The sequence below is a fragment of the Sesamum indicum genome, linkage group LG15, assembly GCF_000512975.1.
Source record: "Sesamum indicum cultivar Zhongzhi No. 13 linkage group LG15, S_indicum_v1.0, whole genome shotgun sequence".
Classification (NCBI taxonomy): domain Eukaryota; kingdom Viridiplantae; phylum Streptophyta; class Magnoliopsida; order Lamiales; family Pedaliaceae; genus Sesamum; species Sesamum indicum.
The window spans coordinates 3,093,130-3,105,956 of NC_026159.1; the positions used below are offsets into that span (position 1 = coordinate 3,093,130).

Here is a 12,827-nt window from a genome sequence, read left to right on the forward strand (position 1 = left end):
AAACAAAATTAGAGACATTTGATTTGTTCACAAACTTCAAAAGATTTAAACCCACATTAAGACATACGGTACGAGAAGGGTCACGTTGACAGATGATTGACTAAACACAGTGAAAGAAGTGGGAGAAAAAAGTGCCAAAAAAGAAAAAAGGAGAATTGTATTTGAAATAAAGTGGGAGTCAAAAAGTGGACAAAAAAGAAACAAGAAGATATGGATTTGAATAGAAGAAAGTGATGTTGGTGGCAGCCACGTTCACGGCTGAGTAACGGTGGTAGTTAATTCTGTTTATTCTGTAGTAAGTTTAAACCCCACATTAGATTTGCAATTAAAACTAGACGATCAACACTTTCACTTTTTTTTTATATTTTTTTATTTATTATTTTGGTAAATGATTAGAGGGCGGTCCCACATGGCGACAGAGACTCGTGGGTCGATTTTAATACTATTAATTAATTTATTAATCGCATAATGTCCAATTCAACGTACGGCAGGGGGTGTACATATATGATTAGTAAATTGAGGAATGGTAGACACCTTCAACACCTCTTCTTTTCAGATTCTTGTCTTCTACCTTTTTCTTATTTTATTTTATGCTTCACCATTTGACTCCAAATTCAAGTCTTCATATGAACTCTCTAATTAGAGTTTGACTCAATTTTGTACTGATTTTTTTAGGGTAAGGTCTTTCAGAGTGAATTTTAGATGGATGCTAATTGTAACGAGCAAATTACGTTTTAGTTGCGTAATCTACAAAATAGATTACAGTTAGAACTATATTGGGAAGGTCTCGATTATAATCTCTAATGTTTAAGTTAATTGATACGTTGTAAGATAAAGATAAGTAAAAATTATAAAAATATTAGGACAGCAAAAGTTGTAATTGTTGTACGAAGGGCAACTACTTATAAATTTACCTCAATTGTATGATTTTACGTAAATCATATACACCAAAATAATCGGATGATCATGATAAGTTCATATGTATTCGGATTTTTAATGTACTATAACCGAATCGTAAAGACTTCAAACTAATAAATAAATACAAAACTTGTTTGAAAATCGTAAATATGTTGGAAGTAGATTTTGGTACGACCTTCGCAAGAGAACTCCCACATAAATACTCTAATTAAGCTTTCTAGCTAATTAGAGTTTGACTCAATTCAATTTTCAGATTAAAAAAATAAAAATTAAGAATTTATACGTGTTGAATGCTTAAATTTTTACTATATATAGCACGTGAGAGTTTGGCATTTCAAGCAGTCAACAAAACATACACTGACACACACACACACACTCTCTACAGTAACAATTCTGAATTCCGTATGGCACTGAAAACTAGTGTTATTGTTCTAACAGTACTACTCATATTTGTTTGGGTGATGATATTGTCCTCCGCCGCTGCTCCTGATCATTCCGGCGCCGTCAACGTTAAAGACATGAAAGGAGGTGCAGATGAGCAGCAGCCAAAGCTGGGAATGAGGAGGGATCTTAGGAAACAATTGTCACAAAATTATAAGCCTAGACTGGATGACTCCAAACCCACCTCTCCTGGTCACAGCCCTGGCATCGGACATGGATGATCATTTCCTCTCTCTCTCTCTCTCAACTTGCTGGTTTTTTGAGTTGTGTACTTGTTCTTGTCTTTCTGCTGCTTTTCTTTTTTAGCTTTCTTGAACTGGAAAGCTTTTGATGAGTAGCGCCTTTGTTTGTACATATATATATATTCTGCTATTTCAATAACACAACTTCCATTTGACTACGCTTTCTTTTTGTCCAGAAATTAAAATTTCTGTCCTCTCAATATTTATTTTTTGCTTTTCTCAAAATGGTAATTAAGTTTTGGCTGCAAAATGAACTGATATTAGTTTTTCAGTCAAGAAAAAAAGAAAAAGCACAAAGCGCGCTTGAGGAAACGCGTTTATAATTATTGGCTTTATGGCTGAATGAAGTTGAGCAGAAAATCGCATATTGACTCGAATTGAGAATAAATTTGTCTGGTTGAGGTGGAGTCGAGAAATTTTGGGCTTTCTCCAAAAACCACTCAACTGTTTGGGTTTCATTTAGGATTCTTGGCCATTCATTTTAATGGGCTTCTTAACCTCATGGGCCCACATTTGTAGAACCCAACCCATAGATGGGCCTTCACAATGTTTGAAGCCCAGATTAGTACGTCGAAGCAAGTACAATTGTACAAAACATCCGGATGGACCCACATTAGATAGTCCAATCCCCATCGTCAAGGACAACGCCGCCCCACCTTCCGGTAATGGGTCCCACATAGTTGGAGCAGTTTAGTTTAGTGGCGCACGTTAATAAGAATCTGACTGCCGTTTTCCCCCGGGCTGCCTAACGGAGCGGAGCCACCCCCCAGGGGACATCAGATTCCAACTCCGCCACCTAGTATTTGACTTTATCAGTTGGTGGCCGACCGCCCAATACATTGTTCCTCAGGCACCATTGCGTGGCTCTTGGCTTTTCTTGTCGCTCCTTCCCCCCACGCCCCCCTTTTCCCTCTCTCGCTACGCGCCTCTCATATTATCATAAATCATTTCATTTCTGGATTTTCTCCAAATATTCAACTAATCGCGCGTGGGTGGTTGCCCACTCGGCCTTGGGGCAAATTCCCCTAATTAGGTATAACATGGTAGTACTGAAACTTTTAGGACGTGACGTGCATGTAGCATGTAAATGTAAATGCTATGTCATGTGCTTTAAACCCTTTTGGATTTTTTCATTTTATTTTTATCTTTTTGGGCCTATTATTATTATTATTATTATTATCATTATTGTGCACTATAACAATTCCAATTTCATCACTAAATTTATTGTCTCTTTATTTTAAATTTTCGATATAATTATTCTAATTAGAGGTAAAGATGGAGATCTTGAAAATGTATGCAAATTATATTTTGGTATTTGTTTGTGGCTTTATTTCTAGCCTTATTTTTCATAGAGAGCGCTACTCCTATTGTGTCGTCATATTACACATTTTTATATATATTTTTTTAATAATAACATTTTCTTAAGTTAAATTTTTGGGACATGAACATAGTATTAACCCATTCGTGAGGTTCCACAATATTTACTTTTGAAAAATATAATTCAAATGTACATATTAGTTATTTATTAATCGGGATACATTAATTTGGTATTTGAAATTGATTTTATGTACGAACCTGCAAATTACAGTTATAAATAATAATTCGTACATGATTCTAAGACAATTTTCACGACTTTAGTAGAGTTGGTGCACTTTTTTTTTCAAAACAGATCATATTTATTTCAGTTGAAAGAAAATTGAGTCATTCTATAACCGAATTACTAAAAAGTAGCAATGTTTGGTTTCATTTTCAAGAATTATTGATCGAGTTTCAAATAAAAATAAGTACTAGCAAACAATGCATGGTAGTCATGAATCATATCTTATTACGCTGAATAGTCGAAATTGGCTCATTTTAAAGTGAACTAGGTGCAACACGTTCCATTCATCCACCGTCATCGATTTTAATATTAAGATCTAAATACTCTTTCAACCAATAATTCCGACAGAAAAACTCATCTAATTAATTTATATATCAAAATGAAGTATACACGCACATTTAAACATATCACGTTTATAAGAATCCACTAGCGTGCCAAATTAGTGGTCATAAAGTATCAAAATCTAGACAAATATTTCATGCAACGGCCCACCACCTAAACTAAGGTATTAATTCCTTCTCTAGCATACCTCCACAGCCCTATTTCATATACCAAAAGTTGAAGTGCCATTTTTGCATATCACAACAACAATTTTACTTTATTTTTTTTTTCTAAGAAATTTTGAGAATTTAATTTCCTGTCTTCCCTTTATGCCCTCAGAGCAAATCGAAAAAGACACCAACGACGTGTCCAAATTGATGAGTGTGAAAACATAAAGCAGAGTAGAAGTTATATTACGATTTATAAAATTTGATTTCGTTTGCCAGCCGTTACACTTTATTATTTTGGATAGGAACACATTAAGAACGTGAGTGACTTTTTCTTTTATTTCCAGCTCAGCTTATTTGATGACAGTCGATACATTATAATACATACCTTTTTCAGATAGGTAAAATTACAAAAAGTATTATAATTATCATAATAAAACTTATTTTCTCATAATCCAAGCAACAAAATCAAGCTTTTGTGCTTGCCTTGACGTTCTCTGTCTTGAATTTCCAGTCTTGACCTATCTCTGAATACTTAAACTAATCTCGATTAAATGCATGGTAGGGCAAAAGAGTAATTTACATTGAAGGATTGTTTTATTTAATTTTTTTTTATGGGGGGTGGGTTTAAACTCTTTTCGTCGTCCGAGGCCATTCATTCTATGTTTATCAGGTGTGTGTGTGTGTTCATTCTGTATCAGCATATATTTTTTGGGCTGAATTACAAAGCCCTAAAAATCCCAGAGAGGGAAAAGAATTCTTACATACAGAGTGGATGGTTGGTTTTTGGTTCTGAGAAATGGTGTCTCAAACCCTAGTGATCAAAGCTCATAAACAGCAGCTTTTCTCCATGTTCTGCCTCCGGTAACTCCATCACTGACTCTCATTCCCCCCCTTATTTTTTCTGAAAAAAACGAGCTGTTTACCGCTTGTTCGTTCCTTCATCTTCTTTTATTTATTTATTTATTTATTCTTGTGTCTAAATCCTTTTGCGTTCAAAGCCATGTTTTTTTTTGTTTTTTTTTTTTTTGTCCTGAGAAGGGAAGACCATCCTCTGTAACGCTTGAGGTTTTAGATATTTTATATGTGTGTTATGTTTATACAAGTTAAGGAAAGGGTGAGGCTTACGCTAAAAATTTTAATTCGTGACGTATTAGCGGAGTGTTTTTGTGATATACTTGAGTGAAGTGGCCTGCGATGATTTATTGTTTGTGGTTCGAATTTTGGAGGGGTTTTTTTTTTTTTCATATTTAACGACGAAGCTAGTTCATTCTAGTCATTTCTAGATTGGTACGACTCCCCTGTATTGCTGTCTATACGGGAAAAGCTTGATGTTTTGTTTTATTATTTTCTTTCCATAAAAAAGCTCCTCTTTTTTTAGTAATGGGTGTTGTTTGTGTATTTAATGCAAGCGCAATTATGTGTTGTTCGCATTTGATAAGTGTTATATGCGGACTGTTTAGTTACCCTGTTTTTTCCGTTTTATTTCAGGTTTTTTTTTGTCCTTCTGTGAATTATTCCGAGATAATGTTTTTCTGTGATTTATACTATTTTCTTTCACATGATTAATAATGGGTTTCTGATTGCTTTGGATGCACTGCTGGTAGTAGCTCTAACTATACATGATATTATTATCTAAGTATTTGTGTGGATTACTACTATCCTGATGTCAGCTATTTTATTAATCTTTTTCAGGGGACTCATTTGCTCTGTCAAGGATGTTTACTTTGTGGTGCTTCTGTTGTCTGCTATTTTCATTCTAGTCACATGCAAGCAATGTTTAGTAAGTGAAGTGCAGAATCAGTTAGAATGTGAGGCATGCAGGTCATACAGGAGCAATTTTGATAACTCTCCAGAAGTATTTGATGGTCATGTTGGACAGCATATATTGTCAAGACATTCAGTTCAGCAACATAGTCTTGAAAATGCATGTCTGTCTTCAAATTCATTTTGTTTCCAATCGACATTAACAGAGTTTTTAGTTAATGAAATTGATGCTGACTCAGAGGTATCAGATGCTTCTGGGGTTCAATCTGAAGGTTTTTCATCTGAGTTAGAGCAAATGGGGAGTAAAATGAGCTGGTCGCATTACCATGGAATCTTCAGGTTCTTGGGTGGACAAAGTATTTCGTGCTCTTTTTACCCGCAAGATGGTTTCCCTGAATTTCCATCTAGTGGTGGGAACATGAAGAGTGGCCAGCGAGCTGATGTTTCTTCTTGTATAAGCCCACTATTTGGGAAAAAGACTCAGAGTTCAAACTCAGTGGAGAACACTGAGACAGTCAAATATGGATTTTTGGATGGCATGTCTACACCACTGGTAGAAATAAAACCTTCTCTGCTTGATTGGGGGCATAAGAATATGTATTATCCTTCCTTGGCTTTTTTGACAGTAAAGAATGTTCATGCTGATAGTGTCTTGAGAATGTATGATCCTTATAGTAGCAATTCACAGTTTTACCCATGCAATTCTAGTGAAATATTGTTGGCTCCTGGGGAAATTGCATCAATATGTTTCGTCTTTTTTCCTACAAATCTGGGTTCATCCTCAGCTCATCTAGTTTTACAGACAAGTTTTGGTGGGTTCTTAATTCAAGCTAAAGGCTTTGCCATTGAGTCACCTTATTTGGTGAAGCCTCTTAGTGGTCTCGACATTTCTTCCAGTGGAAGGTGGAGAAAGAATTTGTCTTTATTTAATCCTTTTAATGGAGCCCTATATGTGGAGGAGGTAACTGCTTGGATATCCACTTTCTATGGAAACACCTCCCGCTTCGAAATCTATTTGCCGTGTTCAGAATATGGAACAGTCTAGTGACTATGGTGCTTTGACAGCTAAAGACTGGTTGTCTGTTGAAAGAGAAGAAGTTGGTCAACCCGAAATTGCATTGAGGCCGCATAAAAATTGGAAAGTTGGTCCTAAAAAAACAGAGACCATTATGGAGTTAGACATTTCGGACCATTTTGAAGGGAAAATAGTTGGTGCCTTCTGTCTGAAGTTCCTGAGATCTCCAAACAAAGAGGTCGATACTGTAATGGTGCCTCTTGAGGTAGAACTGAGTCGAAGCCCTACTCCAGACACAGGGCATGTTTCTTTATCTCTGGAGGCCTTAGTCCCATGCAATACAAGTGGATCTATTGTTGTTGCTCTTTCTGTCAGAAATGATGCTCCATATTTGTTGACCTTTATGAAGGTCATGGAAGTAGGGGAAAGTGTAGAAACTTTTCAAATCAAGTCTGTAGAAGGACTCATTCTTTTTCCCAGTACCAGCACACAAGTTGCTATTCTTAGTTTGTATGCTCTGGAAACTCACGATGTAAACATGAACTGCAAATTACTAATACTGATAAATGACACAAGAAGATCTCAGATAGAAATTCCTTGCAATGATGTAATCAATGTTGGCTGTGGAAGTGAGTTAAAATCTTCTGTTGGACATACAAAAGGGATCAATAGCATTGATTATATAAATGGAAGAGAGAGATTTTTCAGTCGCAGCATGCAGTCACCTTCAAGGATCAAGGTATAAGAGATTCTGTGCATGTTTCTTCTCTGAAAGAATTTTTCTTAGGTTAGTGCATGTTGTTCTTATGACTCAAAACTATGTTTCCATTTGTTTGTTATATCGCAATTTGCTATAACCTCTGCTTTGTTATATTGATATAGTGGGTAGTGTTTATTCTGCTCCGTGGCATTCACTTTTCAAATGCTAGAACTCAGAAGAACTCAAGTGAGATCTCAAAGTCGCTTGTTTAGTATTATGACCACACCAGCTGCAATAGGAATGAAATGAGAACATAGATATAGCTCAATGGTGGTCAGTTGCATTTTGCACCTTGAATTGACAATACAATTCTTTCAGATAATGGGTAAATATTGCTATGTCTTCTATTAGTTTATGTTTTGTTATCATACTTTCATTTATTTTATTGTCTCCTTGCCTTCTACTTTAAAACAATTTTTGTTGAAAACTTGGTGTGTCGGAGATGTTTGGAGCGATAACCTTCATTTACTCATATATAAGTTTGAGAAGCTGTGTTTAGGAAGTAGTTTTGCTAAACTTTTGAAGCCCTTAAAAAATGTGGTATTACATGAAGTGTCTGAAAGTTTAGATTTAATGCATGCATGACGACTGCTAGAAACCATTTAATATTGAACTTTCCAATGGTAGATAGACTACTAGAACAAGAGATTTTCAAATGTAAAAGTTGGTGTTTGTAAACCTTTTCTTCCAATAGTTTTCCCCTCTTGACTTTCTATGGGGCAAAAAATGTTGATAATAAAATGTAACTTATAAAGAAGAAGAAGAAGAAGAAGAAAGCATCACAAGAAGATTGATTATGCTACTCGACTTTATCTGCAGTTTGAATGATATAAGTTTTCGATCTCATAGAAATACCTAATGTTCTGTGATTCCTGAATTTTTTTTCATTCAAGTCAAAGAATCCTGCCTGTCATAGTGCATTTTCAGTTGGTAGTGAATTACAATAGTATTTAGTTCTTCATATTACCAAAACTAATGCTAGTATGTCGCGGGAGATCAGGTAGTTTTTAGAAGTTGATTCTCAGTTGAAGCAAGCATATCCCATTCTAGTTGTTAAACTTATGCAAATAAAAAGTTTACTGCATAGGACCTCAGAATCATACATATGGTGCTGGTCAGGTCATTCTGACCACCAATGAGAAGACGTCAGGATTTGGGTGGAAAAAAAATGAGAAAAATAAAAATGCAACCACTTCCAAGTGTGTGATGTTCGTCTTTGTGCTATATGCTTGTCTGTGTAGTTGCAATTTGATGTCTTAAGTATATCTTGTTAAATGAGAATAATTAATTATAATTTTGAACAAGGTGTTGTTAGTAATCATTGCATTTGTGTTAATCCTCATCTGAAGGCAGTGGATGCGAGAGAAGCAGATGAACTAGTTCTCAGGAATTGGAAATCTCAAGCTACTGGGAGCTTCATGTCTGTTCTTGGTGAGAATGAGCTAATATTTCCAGTGGTTTTGGTGGAAAATTATTTTTCTCAGTGGATAGCTGTCAAAAACCCAAGCCAAGAACCAGTTTTAATGCAGCTTATCTTAAATTCTGCGGAAGTCATTGATAACTGCCGGATAACTGAAATGCTTTTACAAACCTCTTCATCCCATGACTTGGTGTCAAATAAATCAATTGCCCCTACAAGGTACGGTTTCTCGATACCAGCAGATGCACTGACTGAAGCTTTGGTGCATCCCTATGGAAGTGCAACTTTTGGGCCTATCCTCTTTCAACCTTCCAATAGATGTGAATGGAGAAGCTCAGCTCTGATTAGGAATAATCTCTCTGGTGTGGAATGGTTACCTCTGCGAGGATTGGGAGGCTCACTTTCCTTGGTATTGTATGAGGGGTATGATCCTGTGCAGAGTTTAGAATTTAAGTTAAACTTACCAGCTTGGCTAAATTTTTCTTCTCCAGACTCATTACACTCTGCAGCAGATAAAACTCCTTCCTGCTCGCAGCCGTTGACGAAAGAGGTCTATGCCAAGAACATGGGTGATCTTCCCCTGGACGTCTTACAAATTGATGTTTCAGGTGCAGAATGTGGTTTAGATGGATTTATTATACACAATTGTAACGGGTTTTCTCTTCAACCTGGAGAATCTGTAAGGTTTAATATATCATACCAGACTGATTTCGCTGCAGCCACAATACACAGGGACCTTGAACTGGTTTTGGCTTTTGGCATCATTGTTATACCTATGAAAGCAAGTATACCAATATGCGTGCTTCATTTCTGCAGAAGATCAATGTTTTGGACCAGGGTGAAGAAGGCTATACTTGTGATACTTTTTGCAGCTTTTCTGCTAATTTTCCTCTTGTTCCCCCATGTATCAACCTTTGCATCTCAAGACTTCAAAGGTGGGAAAAACTCCTTTTCTTACGTGACCCATGCATTTAATTCTTTGTATGTGCGTTTTAATTGGAAAAGCAGTGGCGCCATATCTCCCCAAATGAATGGGTTCGTATCAGTTACCCGTGAAGAGGCATTGCTCTTGCAATCGGCTGGTAGATGTTCTGAGAGCCTTGCCCCTGACCAGGGACCTGTTAGTCCATCTGCAGGACATCAGAAGCAAACTAACTCTTTGTTGGATCCAGAACCAGAAACCAGATCAGGGTCTGCCACACTGTCAAGACCTTCATCTGCTGAGAATTTTGATATGCAAAATGCATCAGACTCACGGAATCTGTCTGTCAAGGTTGGGAAAGAGAAAGGAAGACGGAGAAGGAAGAAGAAGAGTTCTGGTGCAGGAGTATTGCTCTTTGAAGTTTCAAGCAGTCAGAGTGGCAACTCTACGCCATCACCACCTTTGTCCCCAACCACATCCATAACTCTGAAACCCCCATGGTCAGTTTCTCCTGGTATGGAGCAATCTGTGGAAGCTAGAAATCCATTTTCTCAGGCACGTCTCCAGCAAAGCAATAAAAATAAGTCCTCTGGAACTTCCTCTAATGTCAATATCTTGGATAACGAGGGTCCTTCAAGATGTGGCAACAACAATTGGGCTTCATATGCTCAAGAGAAGCCTAGTTTGACAAGGAAAGTGGCTGGCAGAGCTGTTCTCTTACCTTCTGCAACCTTCCCTAGTGCTGGAAGGGCTGTCACACCCTGGACATGTCATTCTCCTTTTCTGGCTTCAACATCTAGAATTGCTCCACATGCGCGAGCTCCTGGGACAAAACTTCATAACCAAGGAACTGGTGGGCTTGAGGAAAAGATGGGTTATGAGCCGCAATATACTTATGATATATGGGGAGATCATCTCTTTGGACTTCCTTTGACACACCAGTCAAAAGAGGTCCCTAGTATAACTCCATTTGTCATTGAGAACAATTCTGAGAGCTTCTTTGTAAGGGGCCCGCAAACCCTCATGACAAATTCTCTGCTAGAACCTGTAACTGCTGGTTTGGAGGGTAATAATAACTGAGTTCTACATAATTTTTCATGCAGTTTCACCATTTTCTCTGATTTTAGTTTGACTACATGTCTATTGATCAAAGAAGTAGTGTGTTAGAACATGGAACATCTCCCAGTTAAGACCAGTAAACAATACAGTAATTCCAAACACATTAATTAATTAGGTACTTGGTTGCTTTGAGATTGTTGCAGTTATTAGGAACTATAATGATCCAGTCAACCAATCTGAAAAGCTTGAAAAGTTAATTGTCTGAAACAGTATATTTTGGAAGCTTTTTGTGGTTTTCGTTTAAAGATGACACTCATGGCATGACCTAAACTTTAGGTATTGGTTAGGTACATTCGTGGCTATCCTATTTTAAAGAAGCAAAAAGGAACTACCGCTTTTAGGTCTACTCTTTCAACTATCAGGGATTGTCAATCATGAAGTCATGAAATTGATGAAGATTATTGCTTCCTGCTTTATAATGAACTTCTAATATTTGGTTTGTTTCTTGCGATTTAGAATGGCAGGTTCTGGTGGTTATTTAGGTTCCCACACATCAAATAAAAAGACTCCCCAAAAGGACCTTTGTCAATCTACATTAGATGTACCATCTTGTCTCCTTGTTTCTTTGAATTTTGTCTTTTCTCTTTTCCAAGTCTCATGGGGAGTATGCAACTATAGTGAGTTTATAGTATATGAGTGTCTACAGATGTTTCTCCTCTTTTATTTAATATAAGCTTGTTGCGTCATTTATTTGGTTGGGTTATTGCTATGGTTTTGACCAAAATATCTTTCTGTGCAACTCTGTGTGCTTACACAAGTTTATCAAAAGATAAATCCTTGAGAGGCTATTTGATTAGTCAGAAACAGTTTATTAGTTGTCTGGTGATGTTTGTAGTTGGCAGTTCTGGATAACAATTGTGAGTGATTGAGATAGATGTGATTTGTCTTCTGAAGACATCAGGCCTACCTTGTAATTTAGATGAGTTATATTGCTTATTTCTCTCTAATTTTACTTGTACTAATGACTATTATGTTATAGTACAAAAGAGATGTTGCTGCTTGATGTAATGATATTATCTGCAACAGATGGAATCCCCAGATTGCCAATGTCATTTAGAGTGTATACAAACGGAAGTAATGATATTGGCTGTTCCATCATTTGATGAAGTCATAGATGATGTATACCAACCTGTGGTTTTTCTCACGTGTGTGTTAGATTGTTGTGCCTGTAGCATTTGGTGGGTTTCTTTTTCTACATGTATCGGTTGTGAAGATATCAAACAATAATGATTTCACCGTGTCATCAGTGAAACCAACAGTATGCTGACATCCTGACATATTGTAGTTTAAACTATTAGTATTTTCATACCGGGTGTATATAAAATTTTCTGCATTTGACATTGTTAGGATACAGAAATTTTGTGTTATAGTTGCAGGTCATAAAATGGCATTTAGATTCACCACAGTTACTACAACAGTTAAGACAGAGTAAGATAAGGCAGGCTTGTAGTCCTTTAAGGGTGATGTTGATGGAAGATGGGACTGTCGGGGCCTGAAGATGGAAATGGCCAGCAATCAACGGCGAAGCAGTAGCGTTACAATCATTCATGAGTGTGATTTTCTGGGACCATTGTCTTTCCCTCCTCACGAGAGCTGGCGCAGACAAAGTTGCAGCTTCGACAATGACATGACTATGGTAACATCTCAATCCCATTACATTGGTGACGCCTTCAGTTTATGTCTGAATATTATTACCTCTTATCCTGTTACGATTTCTTTTGCTCAAAGGTTTAGTTGTTTGTGTACCATAATTGTGCAGACTGCAGAGAGATAGATAAAAACCCTTAAAGAAACACATTTTGTACTGGAGTTTGTGGGTGGTGGTGCCTGGAATTTGGTCCTAAGAGCCTCTTGGACCACAATACATAGACAGCAAATGATGGAAGAGGGCAGTCCCCCCTTTTTCTTTTGTTACATACAGGTTCTATTACCACCATGGTTTAGGGCATTACGCCCTCGGGACTATGGGCCCCTAATAGGTATTTATATGTAGCTCCCACATCAGTACACATAATCCAACTTATTATCACATGACTGAAATTGATTCATTTTCACAAAATTGACCCAATAATTGTTGTTGGCTAAGGTACCTGTTGAAACAACCCAAATTATTGGATTTTGGATGAGTTTTGATA

The 12,827-nt window shown here is 36.9% G+C and overlaps 1 protein-coding gene across 2 annotated transcripts; it reads left to right on the top strand.

The window, feature by feature from the left end:
• On the top strand, positions 4,335-12,827 carry LOC105177659. Of its 2 annotated transcripts, none has more exons than XM_020699063.1 (6): positions 4,335-4,553; positions 5,385-7,210; positions 8,581-10,639; positions 12,063-12,328; positions 12,452-12,671; positions 12,779-12,827. In XM_020699063.1, the coding sequence occupies exons 2-4, from the start codon at positions 6,443-6,445 to the stop codon at positions 12,122-12,124; spliced, it is 2,889 nt and encodes a 962-aa protein (XP_020554722.1). In that variant the 5' UTR covers positions 4,335-4,553; positions 5,385-6,442; the 3' UTR covers positions 12,125-12,328; positions 12,452-12,671; positions 12,779-12,827. The 2 variants fall into 2 exon arrangements, with proteins under 2 accessions (XP_020554722.1, XP_020554723.1); XM_020699064.1 differs by having other exon boundaries at positions 12,069-12,328.

Coding starts and splice junctions, on each gene's coding strand:
- LOC105177659 (XM_020699063.1), top strand. CDS start 6,443: ATGGAAACACCTCCCGCTTCGAAATCTATTTGCCGTGTTCAGAATATG. Junction 7,211..8,580: donor AGTCACCTTCAAGGATCAAG/GTATAAGAGATT, acceptor CCTCATCTGAAG/GCAGTGGATGCGAGAGAAGC. Junction 10,640..12,062: donor TGTAACTGCTGGTTTGGAGG/GTAATAATAACT, acceptor TTTGTGTTATAG/TTGCAGGTCATAAAATGGCA.